The 26,710-nt window shown below is 46.1% G+C and overlaps 1 protein-coding gene across 3 annotated transcripts in view; it reads left to right on the top strand.

Annotated features, from left to right (window-relative positions):
* The window catches only part of DYNC2H1 (dynein cytoplasmic 2 heavy chain 1), a 3,314,293-nt gene that overhangs the window by 2,211,788 nt on the left and 1,075,795 nt on the right, over nucleotides 1-26,710 (top strand). For all 3 annotated transcript variants that reach the window (XM_069639013.1, XM_069639012.1, XM_069639011.1), the window contains exons 60-61: nucleotides 16,233-16,319; nucleotides 16,422-16,548. In XM_069639013.1, coding sequence (XP_069495114.1) covers nucleotides 16,233-16,319; nucleotides 16,422-16,548 — 214 coding nt within the window. The remainder of the gene's footprint in view (nucleotides 1-16,232; nucleotides 16,320-16,421; nucleotides 16,549-26,710) is intronic.

Here is a 26,710-nt window from a genome sequence, read left to right as displayed (position 1 = left end):
GTTGAGCAGCCAGGCTTATTTCAAGAGGGATGTGAGCAGTACAAGATGTTACACAAAGGACTTGCAATCACAGTAGTTCAAACAAACATTTACTGAAGGTTTCTTGGTAAAAGAATATACATTTATTTACACATCTAGTTAGAAAACATTCCACTAGCAAGAAGCAGCTCAATATCACACGATAATACACTAGATAATACACAACCAATAAGTTTCTGAACAAGTTAAGCTCCCCTGAAGTGGGAGCAAAATGGCACTTCAGTAACTTTCAAAAGGGGTAGACAGACAAAGGTTACAAGAATCAAAACACAATTACTTTCAGTGGCAGGGCAAATAGTTTCAGTTCACTACAAGAGGCAATTCATTTCAATAGGCATGGGCCAAAGTCAATGGTTCAGTGTGTTGGGTAGGATAGCACAGTTCTGGTAGTAAACAGTTTAGTCTTTGCCAATGTTCTTAGGAGTAGTTTGCTAGAAAAAGAGTTATATGTCGAATTAGGAGCGAACAAGACTCCAAAGTTGGGAAAGTTTCACAAACTTTCACCACAGCAGAAAGGATTTCACACCGCGTTTGCACAGTACCTTAAGGATGAAGAAAAGCTATAGCTGAGGCAGTTGTTCCTGGCAGTTCCTGCAGATCTCGCTGTTCCTGAGCTTCAGTCGTGGGGACAAGGAGGACATCGGGAGGTTTCTGCACTGCCCAGGGATGAAGCCACAAGCTTGGCTAAACGTCGGTTTTAAGGTGTGAGTGTCTTAAAGTCCACAAACTTGTATCCTTCTCACTGACTATATGGTTTTTAACAGCACTCTGAAGAAAGTTCGACCAGTATGGAGACGGTGTCCAGGTGGCTTGCGAGTCAGTTGTTCCCACCAGTTCAAGGGAAGAAGTCGTCCTTGAAGGAGGGAATCTGTCGAGGGAGTTTCAGGCAATTCGGACCTGCAGCAGGGCTTCACTGGGCAAACCAACGGTTCAGGAGTTGCAACAGTCGTCTGCCTTCAGCTCGTCTTCGGTTCTTTCGTTCCAGTGGTCGACTCTGCCTTCCAAGTCCCAGAGACCTGCTTTTAAAAGGTTTTCTCCCATTCATTCCAGCCTAGCTGTCACTCACACAGCAGGGTGGCTGTCCTTGCCGGTCAGTCAGACAGCCAATCACGCCAGAGTGCATTCATGTCTTCTAGGAGACTAAGCACAGGGAGTTTTGGGCACCTCCCTCACATCCTGTCCACCCCCGACACTCAGGCGCCAGAGGAGTGCTTCAGCACTGAAGCCTGCCAAAGGCCATCGAACAAAGGGACCAAACCTGGTTTGGCGCGTACCGTCAAACACTAGAAGGACCTTTCCTAAAAGAAACGGCAAAAAGAAAATGACCGGAGTCTGTTTTTACAGAGGGGTCTTGGGCGCCATAGTGAAAAACATGGCTCACCCGATTTTTAGCTACCGGTGTTTGTGTTCGGGAAAAATCATGGTAGTTTGTTCTAAAACCACTGCCACCAGCCATTTCAAGAGGAAAGAGTAACATTTGACTGTTTAGACACAGGGGATGCTAGGCAACCCCTCCAGCACTCTATAGGAAGATATTGTGTGCTGGGTCTATGAATTTAAAAAGACTAGCAAAGTCAATTTAAGTTTACATGCTCTGGGAGACATTAGTCAGTCCCAGAGAAGGTATTTAAACCTTGGGAAGTCTGAAAGACATCCCTGTGCCACTGCACTAAAGGTGCTGTGTGACACCCAAGAAAAAGATGATGCCTATGGAGTTGTCTAAAACTCCTTATCCAAAGAACACAAAAGTAAAACACGCATCCAAATACATGAAAGAGTGGGAAAAAAGGCTCACACTATTTCCAGGTAAAAATTAAAATCCTAGAAATCCAGCAGACTTGCTGGGGGTCTCAAAAGGTAGCACATTCCTGAGAATTCTCCCTAACAAGTGGGTAAACGTGGGGCATGGATACGATAATGATAATGACTTGGAATATTACAGGATTCACAAATGACAACAAATTCAGGCAGATAATGAGCTATGCGAAACGACATCAGGTGACAATCTTGATGTTGCAAGAAACACACATGAACAGGGAGGGGATACTGTTGGGCACTGAAGGTGTCTCACCCACTGGTTCCCAGAGATCTGTCGTCCAGGTGGCCAGGACACGGCCATCGCTATTGGATCCAGTTCCTGGGGGTGGACCAGTGGGGGAAGGATCACCTGGTCGAGGGGTCTTCGGGGAGTGGAAGTGGGACACTGAGGGTTGAGACATGGTATCCCCTTCCTTGTAACACCTTTTCCCCATCCTACCCTTTAGGATATTTAGAAGCTCTACACCCACCGCCCCATTTTCCTACACAAACACTTTCTTACAAGGTAACAGACAACAGACTAACAACAGAGCCGTTTGCCTGACATGTCCCAACACTCGGGTCAAGCAGAGTCGGGCAATTACAAATAATCTCATACACCTGACGGCCCTTTACCTTCCCCACAGGGATAAAAGGCGGAGCACGAAAGCACACTTTGAGCAACGCCGAACGCACAAGGAGACAGCTACACCCAACCGCCAGTACAAAGGGAGGAGAAAAGCGGTGAGACCTGAAAGGATGATGAAGGGGGAATCGCCCTTGCCCTTTTCAACTCAGACCCACGAAGCCTCAGATAGGGAGATAATAAGACCCAGAGTTACCGCTGGCGTGCAGAGCAGCAGATGTCAATGGTACATGGGGGGCCTCCCGCATTGATAAGGCAGGCGGAGAGGCAAGCTGGCTACCATGGTACTATCCTTGACTCTAAAGAACACAGAAGCCAACTGGTTCAGCACAGCCGATGAGTCGGAGGAAACTGATAGAAAACCAAACTGTGTTGATCCCGAGGTTGCAATTAGCAACATTTTTTAACGCAAGTAAATTACAAGAAGAATAACTTGTGTGTATAATTGAACTTTACAGAAAGTCCAGTTGAGGTCCAGGTGCAGAAGGCGCTCATTCGAAAGACTCTGACCGGGACCTGTTTTGAAACTACAAAAACCAGAAGACCCTACGAAAGGGTGGTGTGAGGGTTAGAGTGGTCCTACAAGGGTTACGTCCAATCCCTTGTACAATCAAAAGTCTCGGACCCGTTGCAAGACGAAAGCTACGATTGTGAACTGTGATAATTGGCAGATGTGAACCTGACAGATGGATGCTGAAAGAAAGCTAGGGGAAAGAAACCCTGCTTTCTGATGAAACTAAGCCATGCATGAACTGTATTAAGAGTACATGAACTGTGGTGAATAAAGGCCGTAGTGAACCCGATGTAGGCAGGCCCGTTTTTGCAAGGTGGAACCGAGCCCGGCGGAGGGAGATCCTAGGGGCGAAGAGCAATCGCCCAAGGTGCAAGATCTCAAGATTAATCTTGTTTTTTTGTTACTTTGAATCAGCAAACCTTCTAAGGCAAGAGACTTTTGCAGGAAAGAGACTTAGCCTCTGAAAGGGGTTTTGATATTGTTGAACTAAACTGTGAACCTCGTGCTGTTGAGGCTCAGGAGTGTGCTGTGCTGGAGAGTCCTGTGCTTCAAACATGGGGCAGGGAGACCCAGCCATACCATCCTGACTTATCATTTGGTGAACACTTCTTTCTTTTCTGGTGACCATTATCCCACACTTTTTGTAGTTTAGTAGTAAGGATTGGCAAGTCTTTTTTTATTATAGACCCTTTTTATTTGACAAGACCCACTAGGACTGTCTTATTTTTATTTGATGGTTGTAGCTTCCTTCCTTCTTAGATTTAGATTTAGGTTTAGATTAGGCGTTTATCTCGCCCATTATAAAGTTCAATAAACACCCTTGAACTGTGATCACTTGTGTCTGTCTTTACTGTTGCCACCATGAGTTCCTTTCACCACACACTCCAGGGGAGTGGCAATATACATATACAATGTATGAATTGGCACCTAGTAGTGGCTGATTACCTGAATCCACAATGCCTACTCTGGTAACCATGTTATTGAAGCCCAATAAAGATCTGACGAAGTGTGCCTCATATAGGCCCCTTTCTTTGGTGAACACGGATAATAAAATTTTGGCCTGACTGCTGACGAACTGGCTACAACCACATATGCCTTCACTGGTCCTATCGGATCAGGCCGGGTGCATCCCAGGAAGATTGACACAGATCAACTTGAGAAGGCTCTTTGTTAATATTATTAATGAGTCATTACCAGGAATGGTGGACTCACTTGACAAAGAGAAGGCATTTGATTCAGTGGAATGGCCATTTTTGTTCGAAGCTCTCAGTAGATCTGAGATGGGTAATGTTTTTGTTCAGTGGATTCGCTTGCTCTATTACTCACCTAGAGCTATGGTGCTGACTAATCAAACTGTGTCTGGGGCTATTTACCCAACTCATGGGATGAGATGGGGTGTGCCTTATCCCCCATTCTTTTTGTACTGGGTATCGAGCCTCTGACTTGTTATTTTAGGGGATATCATGACCAAAGAGGGATGAAGATATGCTCGCAGCTGAGCATTGTCACACTCTACGCTGATGAAATGCTGCTATACGTAAAGTATCCCAAGAGAAGTTTGCTGGCCATAGAGCAGGATGTACAGAGATTTGGTATGCTCTCAGGGCTGAAAATGAACTAGGGTAAGTCTGAAATATTCCCTCTGACACCCGAGTCTCAAAGGAAGATGCAGGGGCTGATTTTAGATGGTTCCAGAAGAGTATTAGATACTTGGGTATAACTCTAGCTATTGCTGTAGCACCCTGCAAGTGGAAAACTATGTGAAAGTGCTGGAGCAGCTGGAAAGCCAGGTTAACACCTGGATACGCCTCCCAATCTCGCAGGCGGCTCAGCTCACACTGGCAAAGATGGTATTGTTCCCAAACTTCTGTATATGTTTAACAATGTCCCGATCATGCCTCCTGCAACGTTTTGGTCACGAGTTAAGCGGCTGTCGATCAGGCTTGCATAGGCAGGCAAGAATAGCGTATCATATTTTAACTAAATCATATGAGAGAGGGATATTGGATTATCCGGATATGTGTATATATACTATTTAGCGGTCCAAGTGCAATTTCTTGCATGGTGGTGGGTTCCTGATGTCAGGACTGCCACAATTAGGGATTGAGAGAGCAACAACATACCCAGACGTGTTCAAATCGGTGTTATGGGGAAAATGGCAGAACAGGTGGAAGTACAACCAGTTCATAACACGTGTGCAGCATGATATAAGGTGGCGAGAGTTATCAGAGAGGAGCAGTTATATTCGCTGGATTTCTCTATATATGGAGTATGTGGTTTGAAGGTGACATATGAAAAGATATTTAGGATACACTTTGAGAGGCTGGGAATCCACACTATAGGGGGCATTTTTAGAGAGGGAAGGTATCTAATGCTGGTGCCAGTTGAGGGAGTGAGGGGAGTGCAATGCAGTTTCCATACTCCTACAATTTATTTATTTTATTTCTATAGCACGATATAAAAGCCCAGAGGCATGGAGGCGCTTAACAAGACAAACAACGAACAACCTTAATTGGGAAAGGCTGGACTTGGTGAGGAAAGATGGACGAAAAAAAATAAACAGAGCAGATCTGCAAAACGGAATAGTTTTCAGCCCCGTCTTAAGATTGATGGCGATGTACATGCTCGCAGATCCAGGTGGCAGTGTGTTCCATAGTTTAGGAGCTGCATGTGGAGAGGATCCCTGTGCCACACAAGAACGTTTGGTCCGTGGAATGACCAGGAGGGAGGTATTGTTCGATTGCAGTGTTCTGCCGGCTGGTAGCCAAGAAATTCCATTAGCCAGATATTCAGGCCCAGTCCATAGAGACATTGATGCGTGATAGTGTATGCGGAACAATAGACTCATGTACGTGCTGCAGACATATTTGCCGAGATTACCCAGGCAACCCTTACCATCAACTACAGCGCAGTACCTAGTAGAACCTCCCCAGGTACACTAAACTTGTCTTTTCAATATAAAGGATGATAAAAATGATGAAGGTTGATGCGAGATATAAAGCTTGGGAGAAATGGGATAGGGCTCTAGAAGTTATGATAACGGATCAATAGTGGAAAGTGGCATGCATCCACACCAGAAGGCTATCTCTAAACACTAGACATAAATTGACCCATTTTAAGTTTCCACATCAAATGTATTACACTCCAGAACAGCAACATTAGTATTTTTCTTTTTTAAACCGTTTTATTGTTATTTCCAATACAAACATAACATATAACAACCATAAAGCACAAACATCACACAACTACTGGCAAATTCAGGTTGGAATCTGCACTACTTATTCTAATTTCTCGATGTATCTGTAAGACCTCTTCTTCAACTGTCCACCATGTTCCTTCGCTAGCCAGTGTGTCTCGCCAGGGTGCGGCCCTGTGAAGTTTACTACTCCTTAGCTCGTTTATCCCCTTGTTTTCTGAGGAACTCCCTAAGACTGTCGTTTAGTTAGCCATCCTCCAGGTCCCTATCATCTGTGCTGTCTCCTTCTTCCCTTTCAAACAGGCCTTGCACAAGGGTGTTCCATGCTAGTACCTTGGCCCCACTTTCGCTCTCTCCCCTTTGCAGTGCCCTCGTCTACGCCAATGTCTCGGCTACTGTCCATTTCTTCAAGTCCGCCCACCACATCTCTATTGATGGCCCGGTGCTTGTGTTCTATGCCATTGCTATGCAGTGCTTCGCTAGTACGCTCATCAGGTCTTTCATTTTCGCCAAGTGTGTCCTCTGTTTACTTCTTCTCGGGAACAGGCCCAGCAGATAAGACTCCGGTGACCATGCCTGCATTTGAATCCCCAAACCCCACCCCTCGTCGCGCTTTCCCTGACATAGTCCCAGATGTTCGTTATCACCGGGCAGGACCAGAACATGTGCAGCATATCTGCTGACTTCGCCCCACAGCACGGGCATCTCCGTGTCTGTTTGCTTCCTATGGACGACATTCTTTTAGGCGTGAGGTATGCCCCCTGGAGACCTTCTTTGTGTATCGGAGGGCTCGGCTCCATTCCTCGTCCGTGAAGATTCTCTGGAGCTCTTCCATCTGGCACATGCTTGTAGCTCTTGTATTGTTAACACTTAGCAGCTGTTCATAGAGTCCGGACACTGTGTGTCCCCCCCCCTGGGATTTCCTACCATGTATCCAGTGCCCTCCGCGCATCATCTTCCTCTGGCAAGGTCTCCCATCTCTTCCTAATCGTTCAGACCATATTATTGTACAGTATGAATTGGCCGTTATGAATGTCCTGCTCTTCCACCAGGGTCTGATAGTCCACCCAATGCCCTTCGTGCCACAAGTCCCTAATCTGGGCTACTCCCTTATCTTCCCACTGTGTTCGTTATGCTGCCAAAGTCACTATGCAGGTGTCTACTAGTCCCACGAGAGGGATTTGCCTGGAGCCAGGGTCACATATTCCTTGGGCTTTCCATGCTCTCTTCCACAGGGCCAGGCCCAGCTTCACCATGCTGGGGAATGGCTTAGCTGAGGCTGCGTCTATCCACAGAATCTCCCGTAGGTAATATTGTTGCCTTGCTGGCTGAAAAAGTATTGAATCTATGGATGTGTCCTCTCCCAGACATCGTACCACAAATTGAAGCTGCCCTGCCAGGTAATATCGTTCGAAGTCCGGCAGCTTGATGCCCCCCCCATTCATAGTCTCTTTGTAGTGTGCTCAGTGCTATCCTTTTTCTCCACCGCCCACAATAATTCCCTCACCATATTGTCTAGTTGTTTAAAGAATAACCCAGGGATGTTGTAAGGAATGTTAGGTAAATAGTAGAGCAGGCGGGGTAGTACCGTCATCTTCAACAGGGCCGCCCTCCCTATCATTCCCAACGGCAACATCTTCCAAAACTGCATTGCCTTCCTTATTTTTTCTAGGGGTACCTGTGTATTAGCTTTATGTCTCTGCAGTGTCATGGTATACATCTACTCCTAGGTATCTGAAGGTAAGTGGCGTCCATGTGAGGCCCAGGCTCAGCAGCTGGTTTGGGGTTATTCCTCTCAGCTCTTCCAGAGGGAACAGCAAATACTTTGCTCCCAGGGCTTCGAGCAGTTCTGTCAAGTGTACTCGTGTGTTCTCGACATAGAGAAGTATGTCGTTTGCATATAACGATATTAGATGCACCACCCTGTTGATCTCTATTTCCGTGTCCCTGTACTTAGCCCTGAGGAAGGCCGCAAATGGTTCCAGGGCCAATATAGCAACATTAGGATTATCCTAGTAGATAGGTGGAATGTTATAGATGTTGTCCTAACCCTGATGACTTTCTACATATGGCGTAGTATTGTGAAGGAGTGAATATGCTATGGAGGCAGGTTATTGAAGCCATGAGCACAATGCTATCTGGGCAGGTCACGGATGAGCCGTTGGCATGGTTATTAGCAATCTTTGAGGAGGAAGGTTGAATCACAAAAAGGTTGTTGACCATGGCTTTGTTGGCTGCACAGTCTTTGATAGCCAGAACATGGGGTAAGGGATTGAGGCCCACATTCCAGCAATGGCTGGGGTACATGGCAGACTGTGAGGCAAAAGAGTCGCAGTATGCAGCATCATTGCCCTCGAGAAGGAGGCCTAAGGTCTTTGGGGCCCGCTAAGGACTTGCATGGCGTCCGGACATCATGAAGTGAAAAATAGAGGGATGGAATGTGGGTGAGAAAAAGAACCTGGGTAGAAATCGGTGTGATCTAACAGAGGGGAGGAAGGTGGAGAAGACTGGGGGGCTATGGTGGGGAAATGGAGAATCGTGTGCAAAGCGGGGGAGAAAATTAAATGTGTGTATTGTCATTACCGCTGCAAGGGTTAAACTGTGTAATTTTTAAACTGTTTGACAAGGTTTACAAAAATAAAAAATAAGTTTACATTTTTTTTTTTAATAATATGGTGTCCAAAATCTCATGCATGTAGTCTTGGCTTAATTTATATTTATATGCTGCGTGAAATTGAAAAATAGCAATATCTAACAGTGTCATTTCAAGGTTATTTTCTTTGTGTTTCATATTTTGGTTATTCATTATACATGCTTTTGTAGATCTGTACTGTTTATGGCAGCTCGACTGTGAATTGTCAATGCTTTTTATTAACACTGTGAACCTCATTTCAATAAAAAATGTTCATGGAAAAGAAAATGCTGTCCGGCTCTGTCTGATCCCAGATTCCTCTCTGTGCATCGTCCCCACAGAGGCTGGTAGTTCAGGCTGCCACAGGGAGATCTATAACCACCACTTTCTTCTCTCTCACACCGGATAGTGAAGGCAAAAAGTTAGATGCTCTGGGAAAACAGATGTGTGCTTCGAGTTGCCTGTCCCTGCAGAAAGTCAATTTGCCATGTGCAATAGGCAAATACTCTTACAAGCTGTGAATTGTGGTCGTGGAAGTGGCTCAAAACCTTCCGGCTGACGAGATAAGAAAAGATGTTACCTCCCTCAAGAAGGATGGGAAGGAGGCTGCAGGACATGCTCCACAGTCAGGACTGGACTCAACCAACTGCATGGGCAGATTAATGGGGATTCGCTCTGTAGTGAGAAGGCACTCAAGAATCCGTTCCTCTGGGTTTGCTCAGGATGACTAGGAAAAGCTTTTGTACATGCCTTTCAACAGGGATATTTTTGGAGCCAAGAAAAACCCCTCTTTAGAAAAATGTAAGGAAACTAAAGCTACTCCCAAGTCTTTTGGTCTGGCTATAGAACAACCTGGCCTAGTTTTGTTTTCCGCATCCTCCCCTTCACAGAGGATGTTATTTTTGTTTGACAAAGCAGATAGGAGGACAGAGAAGCAAGTGTCCAGCAGATGCTTTTTCTGCAGCCACCAACACAACAAAACTCCTTTTATATGGACTCCACCCACAGTTCTCCAGTGTTTGGAAGGATGCGGCTGTATACGAAGGAGTTGTCGCATACTACGTTGGCCGCCTGAGCGCTACAAATTGTGCCACAGGGATACTGCCTTCTCTTCCTACCATAACCACTGGACCCACCACCCTCTCGCCCTACCAGGCCCTCTGATTGCATGCTTTTGCAGAAAATCTATTCTTTTTTGGCAAATGCAGACATGGAGCTGGTCACTACTTCGAATAGGGGCAGGAGTGGTATTCGTACTATTTTCTTTTTATGTCATGTTATCTGAATGACACAAGGCCCAGTGATAACGTTATTTTGTCCACCCTTTGTTTCCCCTTCTTTGTCTTCTCGCGCCTAGCAACACTTGTGTACAGGCGCATTATAAATGCCAAATCATATATCATATAGCGCCTCCTGCCATTTGTATGGCCTAGAAGCGCTGTGGGGAATGTACGTCGTTTGGAGGACCACAGTCCGAGATCTGAAGTAAGGATTCTAAAATGTGTGTGTACATTTTTGGCTAGCATGACGGTAGTTAGGGAGTGGCTAGGTCTCTAAAAGCAGCCATAGATATTATATGAGAGGATGAGTGCTGTGACAGAATGTCAGGGGAGTAGGAGAGTCATGGATACCGATTATGTGAACAGCTGGAATAAATGTTATCATGCGACTCAGCTGTATTCTATTGGAATATTCTATTGGAGGTGGTTATGTGCGTGTGGTGAAGTTGAGCAGTGGGGGGTGGTCCATGCCTTGGGCGGCATACAGCTGTGTTACATTTTGATAGTGATAGACATTCCAGTGAAGCAAGGCTGACGCGTAATTCAATGTGGTCTTGCGGAGCTTATCCTAAGGCCTGACTGAGATGCATCCCATGGGGTGCTAGGTCCCACCCTATTGACTCATCCGGTGCCCCATATTCCTGTAAGGGGTGGGTAAACACGCAGGAGATGGATTAAGTCTGTGAGGATGCTGAAGGGCAAAGAGTTATTGAGAGCCTTCCCGAAGCCGAGGTGATCCTCTATTAAGCAGATGGTAAACTCAATTGAGTTCCAGGTGGTGGATGCTTGGGCTGAGAAAGACGAGCCCCCTATTCTTGTTGATTTTGCCACTGCAATGACACGGATGAGGAGGAGTGTTGCGCCTAATTTGAGGTTTCTGGTAGGCCTGTAGCATGTAAGTTTATATTGCAGATATTCTGGTCCTGTGTTGTGGAAAGCTTGGTGCGTGATGCACATTGCCTTGAAGGTGGATTGTCGCCCAATTGGCAGCCAGTGAAGGACATGGAGGGTGGGTGTGATGTGTTTTTGGGCCCAGGTCAAGGAGGAGTCTTGCAAATGTGTTTTGTATCCGTTGGAGTTTTCTTAGTTGTGATGCGGGGGCCATCAGGAAGAGGGTGTTGGCATAGTCCAAGTGTGAAAGGATGATAGCAATGATTGCAGAGACTCTGTGTGGGAAGGTCAGGTAGGGAAAGATGGGACTGAGAATGCACATTTGTAGGTAGCAGCTTTTTGTCACCGAATTGGTGTGATCTAATGGAGTCAGGTCTGCGTCCATAATGCATCCAAGGTTTTTTTACTGTGTTGGAGGTGGTGGGTGTTAGGACAGTTTTTCTGAAGTCCAATTAAGGGCCTAGCAAAACCATTCTACTGAGGCAGTACAAGACTCCACACTTAGTATAAGGCTGCGCCACCTGAGTTCGGGGTAGCGTAGACAGAGCAGCCAGGCTTATTTTAGGAGGGAGAGAGGGCAGTAGATGCAGTACAAGTGAAAATTGTAATACAAATGATCCAAAGAAACACTGAAACACTATGGATTGTAAAAATGAAGGATTTATTTAAATACAGGTAGGCCCAGATAAATCTAGGGGTTAAGTAAGTACTAACACATTATATGAAATCACAATATAAAACACAACACTATACTTGAAAGTACACAGACCCAAGTATAAACCTTATTTGGAACACCTAACAGTAGTTCTAGGGAAGTCAAAAACTTGTTATACACATTTAGTATAGGTCAAGCCTATTCTTTGGGAGTAAAAGACCAATGGTTACTTTTAGATTACTTTTGGTAATACAAGGACAGTAGGCCCTTCCAGTTGTACAGTGACTCTTGGAACAAATCACATAAACAGTAAACTGGACAATATACTTTTGGTGAATAGTGAAACACTTATTCTAGGTGCAGTAAAAACCTATAACTACTTTTGTCATAACCCACAGTTATACCAGGTGAGTAAAACCTAAGGATGTAATATACAATTACAGATGCTTTGGAAATCAGGGAACCCTAGATTGAGGTAAGCAATAGCTCTGATAACTTGTTTTGGATGGCACACAGCTAACACAAGGTAAGTAAAACTCACTTACTTTAACTTCACAATGAAGGGGAAAGTAAAACCCAATGTCACACTTTACTGAATAGTTATTCTAGGTATGCAACAACCTAATGTAGACTTATTAAGGACAGGCTAGCAGCAAGTCAGGGGAAGCAAGACCCAGTTGGGGGACACTCATACAGTTATCCTAACAGGACTAACCTGATGATACCAACAGTTGGAGGACACTCATACAATTACCCTACAGGAATAATCGGGTGAAACCAACACATTACTTTTGTAAAGAGGCACAACCTAATCACAGGAGAGTAAAATACCGATTTGTGTCTCTGGAGATACACCAGGATGCCCACGAAGTTTCAGCGAGATTTGGAATTCGGAAGACCGTGCACCCCACAGTGGCTGGAGGTCCCAGGGTATTGGGGTAATGCAAGAACGCAAGGTCGAAGTAACCCGTGGGATGGCTCAAAATGCAGGTCTTCTTGAGTCTAGTGGGACTCACCAGGCTCTGGGTTCGGGTCGTCGTTTTCAGAGACCCCAGGTCGATCGGAAGGAAGGGCTGCAGCAGGTTCCGGTTACACAGCAGGCTCTCCGGTCGCTGGAAATCATTCCCCCTGCTTTTCCTTCGTCATCCTCTTCGGTTTTCGGTTCCAGTGGTCGACATGACTTCAGCTTCCAGGTTTCCAGTATTTATCAGGAACTGCAACACAACCTCTGCATTCTCTTCCTGCATTTTTCAAGAAAGGGGCGTCTGGCTGTCCAATCAGGACAGCCAACCCCCACTGGGATTTTGCCCAGTTGAAGGAAGGCCTAAGACAAAGGAGGGGGAAGTTTTGGACTCCTCCCCCACTTCCTGTGCTTGCAGACTGACTGGAGCCTGGGCAGGGTATCCAGGGGACTCCCGCCAAAGACAAAACTCAAAGGAATTTCCCACCCTGGATGTCAAGGGAAGGAACAAGAAACTACAAGAAACACTAAAATGGCAGAAAAAGAAGACAGGGGCCATTTTGGTAAAATGAGCACCCTTAGGTGCCTTTACTGCAGCTGTGATCACAGCCCGCGGTAAAGGTGCACCAAATTAGTAAAAGGTATCACTGCCACCAGCCATTAAAGGTAAGCTTGTCACTGTAACATAATTGTTACAGTTTTAATGTGAAGGGGGATACATTGTATCTCCCCAGCACTCCACATAAGGTGGGGTGTGCTGGTTTCACAGAATAAAATGTAAAAGGGATCCAAAGATCCTTTCCACCCTTGGGAACTTTAGTTCACTCAAGGTTAGCACAAGAAAGTTAAATGGGGAGCCCCTAGGGCAACCCAGCTACAACAGGCACTTATTGCCAATAAGCTGTTAGACATGATAACATTAAAAAGACACTATGGAGAGTCTTAAAAATGACACCCATTAAAAGAGTTAAAGATGAGGTGAGTGTGGAAAAAGGTTCCCACTCACTGAGGTATTAATGAAAAATATCCCACTAGAAAAGCAAAACGTTCTGGGGTTGAACCAGGAAAGGAAGATTTACCAGCTCTGTGGAAATCTTACCTAACAGTGGGGGTTGAGCCTACAGAGAGCAGCCATGTTCTGGTTTCGGAGAAGACTGCGGTCTTCCTGCAAAGAATGATCTCGGTTTTACCTGGGATGAGAAGGGGTGGTTGGCAGTCATCACGTGTTCGATTTCTGAGAGGCATGATGCGAGATCAGGGGAGGTGGAGGCGGGGCCCTTTGGGATTTTGAAGACTATGTTGGTGTCATCTGCATAGTTACAGCAAGAAAGGCCATAGGATCGTCGAATGAGTGTTTGGAGGGGGCTCAGTTAGAGGTTAAAGAGCAGAAAGGAGAGAGATCCGCTACAGGGGAAGGTGATGCGAATCTTCACAGACAACACTACCACCATGTTTTATATCTGGAAGTAAGGCGGGACGTTCTCTCCCTGGAAGCCCAGTCCCTGTGGCGCTGGGCCATTCTTCAAGACATGTTCCTCGTTCCCTTTCACCTGGCAGGCGTCAAGATACCATTGTGGACGCGCTCAGCAGAGAGCTGCGGTCCTGTCACGAATGGGAGCTTTAACAAGAGGAAGTGTCTCGTCTTTTCAGCGAGTGGGGTCTTCTTCAGATCATCAATCTCTTTGCGACAGCTGCCAACTCCAAGTGCCGGACGTTTTCCACCAGATATCCTCAGCCGAGGAGCCTGAGGGATGCCTTCTCATTCCCCTGTGACGGGCTCTTCCTGTACGCCTTCCCTCCAATTCCGCTACTGTTACGTGTGATCAGCACACTGGGACGTTGTCATTGCAGGATGATCTTCATTGCACTAGCGCGACCGTGGCAGATCTGGTACTCTGACCTTCTTCATATGTCAGTGGTTCCCACCATCCAGCTGCCTTCACTTCCAGACCTTATCTCCAGAGAAAACGGAACAATCCTACACCACGACCCAGCGCCACTGAGCCTCACTGCCTGGCTCCTACAGCCCTAGAATGTGGACACTACTCCTTGCCACGCTGTCTTGCTACAGGTACAAATGGAAGTGCTTCATGGTGTGGTGCAGGACGCAGAAGATTACGCCACTGCGGATAACAGCTCTGCAACTCTCCCTGTACCTGCTCTCGCTGGCTAAGGCTGGCCTGTCTCATGCCTCCATCAAGGTTCATCTGGCTGCCATATCCCGGTACACACGGGCACCAGGCAAGCTCTACTTGTGGTCTTCCTGTGGTCGCACAGGCTCATCAGAGCTTTCCTCGGGGGTCTCTTCAGGACTTTTCTGCCAGTGAAGACTCCTGCCCCGGCTTGGCAGCCGAACATAGTCCTGTCTAAGTTTAAGGGCCCTCCATTCGAACAAATGCACCGGGCCCCTTTAATTTACTAACGTGGAAGACTGTTTTCCTAGTGGTGGCCACCTCGGCCAGGCGCTTTGGGAAAATTCAGGCGCTCTCCTGCAAGAAGCTGTATTTATCTTTCCACACTACCAAGGTGGTGCTGCGGCCTCATCCCACCTTCATGCCAAAGGTTCTATCGGATTTTCACCTCAACAAGCCTTTGGTGCTGCCAGTGTTCTTCGCAAACCCTGCTACGCCTGCTGAAAGGCCGTTGCATTCGCTGGACTTTGCTCATGCCCTCAAGTTCTATGTGGCACGCACTAGAGACTAACGCAAGACGTTTCAGCTGTTTGTCAGTTTTGTACCTGTGGGACATGGGAAGGCCCTGTCTAAGGCTTCCATATCCAGATGGCTCTCTGGCTGGATCATGTATTGTCATAGTCTAGCCAACAGACCGCTTCCAGGCCGGCTGAGAGCCCATTCCACCAGAGCCATCGCAGCAACATCGTTTCTCTCTGGTTGAGGTCCACTCACACCTTTACGAAATTCTACTGCGTCGACAGGGATTCCAAGGAGGAGTCCCGGGTCGCCCAAGCGATGCTACGCAACCTGTTTGGTTGAGGCGAGTCTGTTCTAGGGGTAAGTGTATTGGTTCTGTGATCCTTGCCACGTCCCATGTTTGTGTATATGTACTGCTGTGTAATCGTATTCATGAGCATATGAATCCATGCAAGACCCCATGCTGGAGAAAGAACAAGTTTCTTACCTGGAAAGGGGCGATACAGCTTGTTCCCCAATGGCTTTGGGGCAGTTCTCCAGCAAGGGTCTTACATGGACTCGCATGTGAACCCTCCCTCCTTCCCCTCTCTGGCTCTTCTTGGTTCAGAATGCTACTTCACATGCGCTACCAAATCTGAAGATGCAACCAGGGGTGGAGCTTAGAAGGACGAGTGTCATTGGCTGGGGCAGTATGATCCAAAGGACACTGATAGGCTATAGATGAGACAAGCAGTTTTGAGTTTAAAGCTAAACTGCTTTCTTTTACCGAGGATTCCCAGCCTGACGACTGGGAATATTCATGAGCATGTGAATCCATGCAAGACCCGTGCCTGGAGAACAAGAGTTACAGGTAAGCAACTTGTTCCTAATGCTTCTTATTTGTCTTAGGAACATAAGTTGATATTGTTGCATGATTGCTGCTACCTTTTATATTGGCCCATGTTTAATTATAAGCAAAAATATGTTTCAGAAACTTGAGAAAAACAGAGGACCGAAAGCAGAGATTAGAAGATGAGCTCAACTCAGTTGGGCGAAAAGTGGCGGACCTGAAAGAAAAGTACGTTTATTTTTCCCTATCATCAGTCACTGACTTAAAGATGTCTCTTACTTGATAAAAGATCATAAATATTGGTTATCTTAAACCACTTGTTTTTTGCAGGTTTCAAAGCAGGACAACAGAAGCTGCCAAACTTGAAGCTGAGTTAACTAAGGCACAAGAAATCATTCAAGCAGCAGAAATTCTGATCCGCCAACTTGATGGGGAACATAAGAGATGGAATACACAGGTTTGTTATCACAGCAAAATTATGTCTTAAACAAAATATCTGCATCTTCATTTTGAAAAAGGTATCCTGCTTTATTGATACGTCAAAGATGCAGTTGCATTGTAGTGTCTGATTTTGTAGGTCTTGATGACTAACTTCAAGATTTCACCTGAAGCTTAATAGCATGCTCAATGACCACTGCTGATTGTGGGTTAGGCACCACCAACTTCTAAGCTTTGTTTGTGTCTGGCATATGTATGTTACTGTGTTAATATGGCACTGCTTTGCTCCATTGTTTTTTTTTTGTTTTCCTGTATTTTTTATTACTGTTGCTGTTGTTTCCATTGGTGACTCTTGGGGAGGAAAAGGGTGCAGGGGGAGTACACTGTGGTACCATATCATTATTCAGAAACTGCTGAATAGGATGTACGTATCATATCCCATGACTGAAATCCCCAGCTAAAGTCTGACAACCCGGTTTTCAGTCAAAACGATGTATTTATGATTTAGTTTACTGTAGTTGGAACATTCCTTTTTCTACCTTTTCATTTCTTTGCTTGTGTACAGCACGTGAGGGAGAAGTCAAAACCTCACTTTGGCGGACGGTTGTTTCCCATGGCACTTTCAGTCAGTGATGTTTGCTTAGGCTACAATCGCTACTCAACTGGAAATGAAAAGAAATTGATTGTGTTGATGAGTGTCTTCAGATTAAATGCTCCCCCCTCAACCTCAAGAGACTAATCAGTCAGCTCTCATGACATATAGAGAGCAGCACCTCCTGTTCTGAGACGTCACGGAAGAATCAGATAAGTGATGAAAGTTTAGCATAAGCAGAAAGTTATTTCTTGACTTTCTGATGAATTTACCAGAGGAAAGAAGTGAATAATGGCATATGTTAATTTAGTAACAAAGTATATATAGCATATTATAGCATAAAAAAAATAAAGCACAGAAAAAAGGTGCCAATAAGATCTGGATAGAAGCGTAACCTCTGAAACTAAAAGTAAAACTCTGTAAATACGTTCAAAGTTTTGAGAGATTGAAACCTGCTAAAGTTCTGGGTTTAGTTTAGATAATTTCATAGTAAGGTATTAAATAGGGACAAGAAGTTAGGGTAGGTTGGAGTTCAGGCAGCAAATTATGGTAACATTCTTTATCAGTAACCTATGTAAAATTTGAAGCTCTTTTCCGAAGTTCGACTTGTAACTACTAGGGTTAACCATCCTTCTGAAAGTATTCACGCTACTTGAAGGTGAATGTTCTGATACAATCCACCTTACTGAAGGAGGGTTGAGGAATCCAAAGCCTCAGGCCAAGAACTAGAGGCTTATCAGGTGACTACTGGAGCTAGGGAGACAGGCAGGAGAATTAATCCTTTATTCTGTTTGTATTTTAAAGACCTGGGGAGACTGTTTTTTTATTATTTATTTTGTCCCATTCCCCTGTTCCTCCTGTTCCAATCAGTCAGACAGCCATTGCAGAGGCTGTTTGGGCATTTGGTTTTGAGTGATCAGTGAGGGTGGCAGCTACTGTGGTTTTACGGAGGGCTCCTGGCATGACTGACTGTCCTCCTCTTTGACAGTTCAGGCAGCGGGCCCAGGCAATGTTGAATCCATTACACTTCAATGTTGAATACAGTCACGAGTCAGCAGAAACTAATTTCTGATGGATTCCTTCCTCCCACGGACTCCACATCTATGACAACTCTTATCCAAGCACAACTGCTCTTCGGAAACTATTTCGGCCTTTAAGGGCACCACGCAGGACATCACGTCAGGGCCAGTATATATTGAGGTGCAGCACCCCGTAACCTTAGACCATTTTTTCCACCACTCTGCTTGCTTCAAGAACATTGCTTAGTTAGATGTTTTGAGTATATTTTCGCTTTGCAATGCCTAATCCGTCCACGTTTTCGGGGTTGTTAGGGAGAATTATCTTATAAGGCTAATTTCCCAAACCTAGTGAGTCCCCCAGCAGCTTTGCTGGATTTTTTTTTTCTTTTCTCCTGCTAAGAGTCAGGCTCTTTTCCTCCCACTCTTAGGCATGATTTGAGATATGTCTTTGACTTTGTATGTGCTTATGGGCTATGGGGTCTTTTACTCCATAGGGTATCATCTGTTTTTCATGTGTGTTACACAGCAGCCTCAGTGCAGTAACACAGGGGTGTCATAGTGACCCCCAAACATAGACTCCATACCCTGGGACTGACTACTTTCTCCCGAGGCATGTAAAGTCACCATTGACTTTACTAGTCCAAAATTGTGAACAGAACCAGTACAAACCATCATATTGTGGAAGTACTGGAAGGGGTTAATTTGATTGCCCCTGGGTCTGTTTTCAAGGGGGCACTGTCCAGTCCCCCCTTGTCGAGTTTCTGGCTGGTGGCAGTGGTTACCACGTAAAATATTCCACCGGAATATTTCCTATGGGATTTTCCCATTGATTTTAAACGCACCACTTTTTGGTGCAATGTTAAAGATACCGCCGGTTTATTTATTTAATATTAAATCACTGGTTGGGTCTTTTTGCCAGAACTCTTTTCTAAAATGGCGTTTGTGTCCGCCTCTGTAACTCTAACCAAGGTCGGGCCCTTTGTTCCACTATTTTGGCGGGCTTCTCAACAGAAGCCCGCCAAATGGTGCCACTCTGTCTGGGTTCCACAGGATGTGTGGGGAGGGGAATTGGCACCCTGGACTGTGTTGCCTTAGCAACCCAAGTCGCACTCTATTCTGATTGGCCCAGTGGTGAGCCACCCGGCTCACCACTTAGCATGTTTGAGTGACAGCTAGGCTGTTGAATGGGGATTTTTCTGTATAAAAGCAGGACCTTTGGGACTGGAACTTCAGAAGTCGCCACAGGACCTAAGAATCTGAAGAGGGAAGAAGCTGAGCCATCTGCAACGACGACACCACCGGTGGAGCCCTGCTGCAACGAACTCACCACTTTCCCAACGACAAAAGAAGATCTTCTGCTGGACGAGTCTTCTTCCTTTGAGCTGGTGGGATCAACCAGTTCACCCCTTTCGCCTTCCAAAGACGTCTCTTGGTCGAATCGCCCGTGCAAAGCACTCGGGCGGCCGAATAGCCAAGCTTCACCACTTTGACCGCGAATAAAAGGAACGCGCCTTTTAACCGACATACTCCGCGGCTGGTTTCATCCCTGTGCCGTGCATCAACGCCAATTTTCCTCCTCGATGAGATCCTCTCTTCCCCTGGTCGAAACAACGAACTGCAACCACTGCTAGGAACAACTGCCACTGCTGGTGCTTCCTCTCTCTTTAATGTACTGTTTTCTGCCTAGCCTCCCTTTCTTCGGTTTGCCCAAGGTGACCCTTAAATCCCTGGCTTTCCAACTGGGTTGGCCCCAGACCTTCTAACTTTAACTTCTTGAATCACCCCAACCTCTTTTGAACCTTCTGCAAAGACTTTTAGTGCATTTTAAACTGTGTGATCTTGGGCACATCTCGCTTTGCTCCATTTAAAGTGGGCCCGGCCTATGAACTTCGGCTCTACAGTGTATACTGCCTTTATTCCCTTGCTGAGAACTCCTTAAAGTGTTGGGACCTGTTTTATTTCTATGCTCTGCCTTTTTCTCTCCCTTTAACTTAACTATTGGAGTGCCATCTAGGTTACGCACTCACATCTGTTTTAACAAATCGTGGTGTTTTAACTCTGACTTGTCTAATAGTTATCAAGGGAGGTGTGTATACTTTACCTGACTGTGTTTTAACTTGCTTTTGATTTAGAGTGCTAGTGTATTGCCTAAAGTGTGTTTTAAATAAATAATTATATACTTTTGATACTAAGCTCTCGTCAGTGTTTGTTTGCTCTACTGTGTTTTTAGCCCTATTGTGTATACTCTATATACTGCCCTACTCTTCTTGAGTGAAGTCTGACTGCTCAGCCACAGCTACCAGGTAAATCTGGGTGGTGCAGACTGCTACCAATTGGGTTTACTGCTTACTCCTGTAGTCTTAATCTTTTTGCAGTGTTCCCTAAGGGAACTGCACAGGATTCTGCCTACCAGGGGTTCCACCCTGCGTAGACTGCCAGTGTCTGATGTTTGTCCCCAGTCTGCATAGAATGTCTCAACTGCCTCATAGAGGATCATGCCACGCAGGACTGCCAAACATGTCAGCCAACGGATCACAAGACGCTTTGGGAGCAGGCAGCAAAGCTTTTGACCTTCCTCCATTAAGAGAAGGGTGATATACGGACCATTTTGAGGTTGCTGGGCATTGCTCGTCAAATCGAAGAATGGTCTCCAGTCTGAAAAGACAAAAAGAAGAAAATGCACAGCAAGAGTTCAAGGTCACCCTGCGGTTCTTCAAAACAGCATTCCTCATCTTCCAGAAAAGAGGAGTCACCACTCCAGTGACTCCTCTGAGGAAAAGGTCACTGCAGTTACACTTATTCTGACCCATTCCTCAACTCTAGAGCAATGGGAAGCCTTTCGGCTGAAGATGATGGACATCTTTGCCAAGGCGCTGGTCCGGTGACTTTCGGTCCGGCTACCAAAGGCTTCAGCATCGATGGAGTTCACCGGACTGATATGAGCCGGCAAAGAATACACAAAGGTCTGTGACTGTACACCACTGGGCTTGGCCTCCGCTGTTGCAGGCGAGGACCTATCACTATACCGTACCGCTTGTTAGGAAAGATTTTCTTTTTGCAACTTTCCTTCCATAGTTTTCACTCAAACCCCATTCTTTCTGCTTTGTTTTTGATCCTGACCTGTCTTTTTGAATTGAAGTAAAGCCTTCAGCTTCTCTTTGCTTACCATTTTTCATTTGATATGGGGAAACTGGCTAGTCCTTCAGACTGTCGGTACTAGGAAACTTTGTTTCTATTAGAATGCTTGTATTTCTTTTTGTCTTAACTTCTTATTGGCAATTTTTCCAAACAATAACACTTTCGAACATGAATGTCCCCCCCCCCCTTCACTTGCCCCCTCCATCCCTTCCTTCTCCCCTCCCCCTTGGTCCTAGCACAGTCTGAGTGTGGCTGGTTCCGTTGAGATGGGATTGCAGTAGTGTAACAGTTCTTCCGGATTAACAGGTTTCCAGAAGCATGCCGTCGGTCGCCCCTTCATAGTTCACCTTCTCCAGGCCGGTCGACTATGCCCAGGAGGCGCATTGTCCTTTGGCACCACGCTCCCATAGCCCTTTCCCTTAGATATCTGTCATGGTTCCTGCCCCTCATGTCCCCAGCCCTCCAAGATGTCAGGCTGGAGCCAGGCCACGATCACCTACATGGCCCTCAAGGGCCTCTCCAAACCTCCAAAGACCTACTTGGAGTCAGACTTGGCGCTTGTGGCACCAGACCCACTCACCCCCATAGGATAACATTGGGTATTGGACTTGTAGTGCATTGATGGGGACAAGATAGATGCCCCCACATATTTTGGTTCCCAGAACTGCATGTGCAGTCTAGTCTTTTGGGTGTGGTTCAGCCCAGAGAAACCTGGGATACCCACAGACTATTTAAGCCACGCCCAGGCTGAGAAACATGCTTTGTGTTTTCTGCACCTGCAGCGTGACACTCACCGTGTTCGGATCGGTCTCCAGTAGGCCTGCATCTTTCTTCTGCGCTCAGCTCCTGCAAGAACAAGAACACCGTTAGGAACAGCCTTACCTTGCGGCGCTTCTGCCCATCATTCATCGCTTCTTCTGTTCTGCGGGCATCTTCGGCGGTGTCATTCCCATCCCGGCACGCCGCTTCCTAAGGAAAAGGGAAAAGAACAGAAAAAAGGCATTAGTAAGCATTCAGCAAATCTTCGCTTATTTTTAAAGACTGTACGAGCTTCAAACGCTTACCTGAATCCCAGCTGCTCCGAGGGAACTCTGTCTCCGGAACTTCTCATCCATCTGCAAGAGGGAACAGACACTCCAGGTCAGCGTGGAAACATCTAGAGGCGCTGCATACAGCGCTTACTCACTGCATTTCTTCTTCATAACCGGCATCCACGCTGAAAACGTCACGGCACCTAAAAGACACAGAAAAAGAGCTCGGTTCAATACAAATATGAAAGGGTCGCATCGCGCTCTCACTCACCTTCAGCGCTACTCATCTCAGCAGCACATCACCATCCCCGGACGCCGGCCATCATCTAAGGAAGGAAAGGAACGAAGTTGGAGAACTGTTGAAAAGACTCATTATACTTACCTGTCGGACTCTTGCCAGTGAAGTAACTAGGCAGCAACGAGCCCGCATCAAACAACGCACCCCTGCGCTGAAAGCAGGACAGAGAGCACACTTTCCAAGAAAACAAGGTGAGCTGTGGATCAAAGGGAATGGTTGGACCCCGGGGAAGAAGGGGTTCAAGCACACAGAGACAATAGGGATTTAAACTCTACCAATCCTGTGTTTCAGGCCCAGTCTCCAGTCGAGTAGACTCCAAGGAAGGATTCAAGGTCGTAAGAGGTCAGAACAGGCTGAGTGACGTCCCCACGGATACCAGGTGAGCGTTACAATACTTCGATAGGGACGACCAATCAGTGTTAAACCTCTTGTACTCCCCTTGGATGGAGTATGTGGGCCACTCCAAAGCGACAGAGGACCAGATTTTCCCACCTATTCGTGGTCCTGTGGCGGGTCCCTGGCCTTCTATTTAGGTGCCAGTACCAGCGCCGCCGCCATCATCATTATGACATAGAGTTTGTGACCTGGCTTATAGGTGATTTCCTCCAGCGTCCCATCAATTCCTATAATTGACAGGCCTCTGTTTCCCTTGCACTTCACCCCTAGGACCTGCTCAATAGCTTCCAGCATGCCCTTCTAGTAGAGGTCCATTTTGGGGCATTACCACCATATGTGACTCCAGGTAGCCCCCACCTCCCTCCGCATTCCCTCCAACAGAGCAGTGAGGACTCTGGGTACATTTTGTGCATCTTTCTCAGTGTCATGTGCCATTGGGGAATGTGTTTTAGCCATATCTCCCTTATTTGGAGGTATCTTGTTAGCTTGGGAATATGCGCCCAGAGCCTAGCCCACTCCGACTCCTCTACTGTGCTACCCTTGGAGATCTCCCATCTTTTCATATATTGCCTTATCGGAGGGTCCTCGTCTGCCTTTATGTGCTTGTATAAGGCTGTTACCAGTCGCCTGTCCCCCGGGTTCCTGTTTAAATACTTTTTTCGAAGGAGGTAAGTTGGCGTGTTCCTGCTTATTTCATGGTGGGGTGGTGCAGCCAGTGCCTCAGTTGGGCATACCTATACCTTTCCCTTTCCCCTAGGGTGAAGTCTGTTTTACATTGTTCGAATTGCTTCACCTGACCTCTGTTGAACATATTTTTTTATTTTTTTTATTAATGTTTCATGGTTAAAATTCTTTTAACCTTTAACATAAAATGATACAAAACATCCTTCTAAAAGACAGAAGAAAAGCAAAGCTCCGTCTTAAACCGTCTACCTTTGTTTCCCCTCTTGCTTGGCTGATGGAGAGAGCGTAATAAGCTGGGTAAGAAGACTATAGATGTAAGTTAAGTTAAGTTAGATTGGTTGGTTGATTAATCTTCATACTTGGCTAGATCTGTTGTCCATCTGATCAACTCCCAATCAATCTGCCGTCTTTCTTACCAAAAGATATTCAATAAATTTGAGCACCTTGAGTGTTTTACCCAGCTTCTCCACTGTCATCAGTCTCTCCCAGTATTCATCTTCTGTGTCTGCGGTAATACGTGTGACAAAGTCTCCCAACCATAATTTTCGTTCCTCTACTAGATTTGGGCAGGATAATGCCAGATGCCTAGTTGATTCAGTTAGATTGGGATGTTCACAGTATCGACACTTTGCGTCTTGTGGCTCAATCAGTTTTCGTTGGAGTTGCACCTCTTTGGTTGGTAGAATATTGAGTCTACAGCGCATCAGAAGGTCTCTATAATGGGACGACGGAAATCTCCTCAGATAGGGTGGGAGGTTGTTTAGTGCTTTCCGGTCCCAGATGATATTGTGGCATAACTTATTTTTCCTGTTTTCGTATGCTCGTCTTATCCCAGTCATTTTCTTGTAAGATTTTCTTTGCTTTGTTCAGATTTGTTTTAAGAGTCTCTTCTTTTATGTTGTACTGAGCTAGAACCATCAGACATTTCTTCTTCCATAGTTGCAGAATTTTATTTCTTCACCCGGCGTTTTGGCCAGGATCTCAAATGGCGCTGGTGGAGAATCCAGGATACACTTCCTATAAAAGGAAATGGTTTTCCACAGTACTATCGATCATAGAGATTGTAGTCTTAGTTCCTGCCTTATTGTTGAGATTGCCAAACAATTTGGCAATCTTAGGATCTTCCGCCAAAAGAAAGCTTCGATGACCTCCCAGGTTTCCCACTTCAAATTGAGCAGAGATTCAGCGCTGTAGGTCAGGGTGGCCACCACTTTTTGTTTGTAGAAGGTCCATATTGGGATTGTGGAGTATTTCCCGTATCTTCTATGGAGAGCTCTTCCCTGATTTGTTAATTTTACCAGTTTTTCTCTGATGAGGTTGTATTGGCCGTTCTCGTTCACGTTTTTATTTATTCTTATTCCGAGATAGAATAGTGACTCAACTGTTTCCAGGGTTTGGTTGTCAATTGACCATGCAAAGGTCTTTCTTTTTGATTTCAGCCCTCTGGATGACTTCATTATTAAGACCACAGATTTCTTTATGTTTGCCTTCATTTTATTTCTATCTAGGTAATGTTTAAATTCATTGATACGGCGCTGCAGACCTATGGCCGTTTGATCAATGAAGACAACGTCATCAGCATAGGGAATCCAGGGCAGCTCCTCTTCGTTGATTTTTGGTGGAAATGCTCTTATCCTGCTCTGTGATTCCACCATATCGGCCAGATATAAAATAAACAGAAAGGGTGCCAAGGTACAGCCTTGCTTGATTCCCTTATATGTTGGAATTTTTTCAGTGGTTGTGCCTCCTTTGGTTGTTAGGATTTGAATTGATGTACCCGAGTATAGTTCCTGAATTGCTTCCACGAGGTCCTCCGGGCAGTTCCAGCTCTTCAGTTTTGGCCACATGAGGGCTCTACTGACACCATCGAAGGCTTGCTCCAGATCTATGAAGCCAGGATATAAGTTTGTTTTGATTTTGAGGGCTCTGAGCTTTAGTAAATTAAGGATGAATAGGTTCAGGGAGGTTCCAACCCCCGTCACAAAGGCCGTTTGTCTAATAAGCCTTCCTTAGTTGCCCACTTTTTGAGATCTCTTAGAAGAATGGAGGCGAACAGATCTCAGACTTTCAGGCATCCCCCATGCTGCCAGGCATGTGGAAGTTTTGTGACCCAGGGTGAATTGCAGATTGTTGTGTGTATGACAAGGGATATGTAATGATGTGCGCGTTTTTCACCGCTTCGTCCCACGCGTGGGCCACTTCCGATAGGATGGAGCTAGTGTACACTTGCAGAGATCTGTCCCCCTTGGGTTTCCATAGGTTCCCCTCAAGGTCCTCCCCTGCGACTGCTCGATCCATGGGTCTCCAGATCTTCCCCCGGTCATCCCTTTGCCAGTCCCGGATAACTCTCATCTGGGCGGCCCTGTAATAGGCCCTAAAATCCGGCTACCCCATGCCCTCTTGCCATATCGGGGCTTTCTTCAGTTTGGCGGCCAACCTCGGGTTTGTTGCTCCACACGAATGTACTGGTCATTTTGTGTAGGGTTCTGAATAGGTTCGGCGGGACGTGAACCGGGAGGGCTGAAAACTAAGAGTAGCTGTGGCAAGACCACCATTTTTAGAAATGTTTATCCACACTAGCCACGTTCTAGCTAGTGGGCCCGAGTCGACCAATTTGGATTTGAGCTTCTCCAGCAGAGGTGGGTAGTTTGCTTGGTATAGGCATTCTACTGACTTGACCAGTTTAATTCCCAGTTAGACAATGAAATGTTCAGCCCATCTGAATGGGGAGGTCCTTGTGAGCTCGAGCGTAGCCTCGGTCGGGATAGTAAGGTTGAGAATTTCAGTCTTGGACGCGTTTATTTTTAGCCCCCCCAGCGCCCTGTCGAATCGAGTAAGTTCCATTTCAATCGCCCCTAGGGAGGTCTCTAGTTGGGTTAGCGTCAGAAGCATATCGTCTGCAAAGGCGGCGATCTTGTGGGGTCTACCCGCAAATGTGATTCCAACTATGTCCTCAATGGCTCTCGTGGCTGCAAGGAAGGGTTCAAGATGGATTGCATACAGGATGGGGGATAGTGGGCACC

The sequence above is a fragment of the Ambystoma mexicanum genome, chromosome 7q (assembly GCF_040938575.1).
Source record: "Ambystoma mexicanum isolate Mex_15411 chromosome 7q, UKY_AmexF1_1, whole genome shotgun sequence".
Taxonomy (NCBI): domain Eukaryota; kingdom Metazoa; phylum Chordata; class Amphibia; order Caudata; family Ambystomatidae; genus Ambystoma; species Ambystoma mexicanum.
The sequence above is the reverse complement of the archived record's forward strand: the minus strand, read 5'-3'. Positions and strand labels throughout refer to the sequence as shown.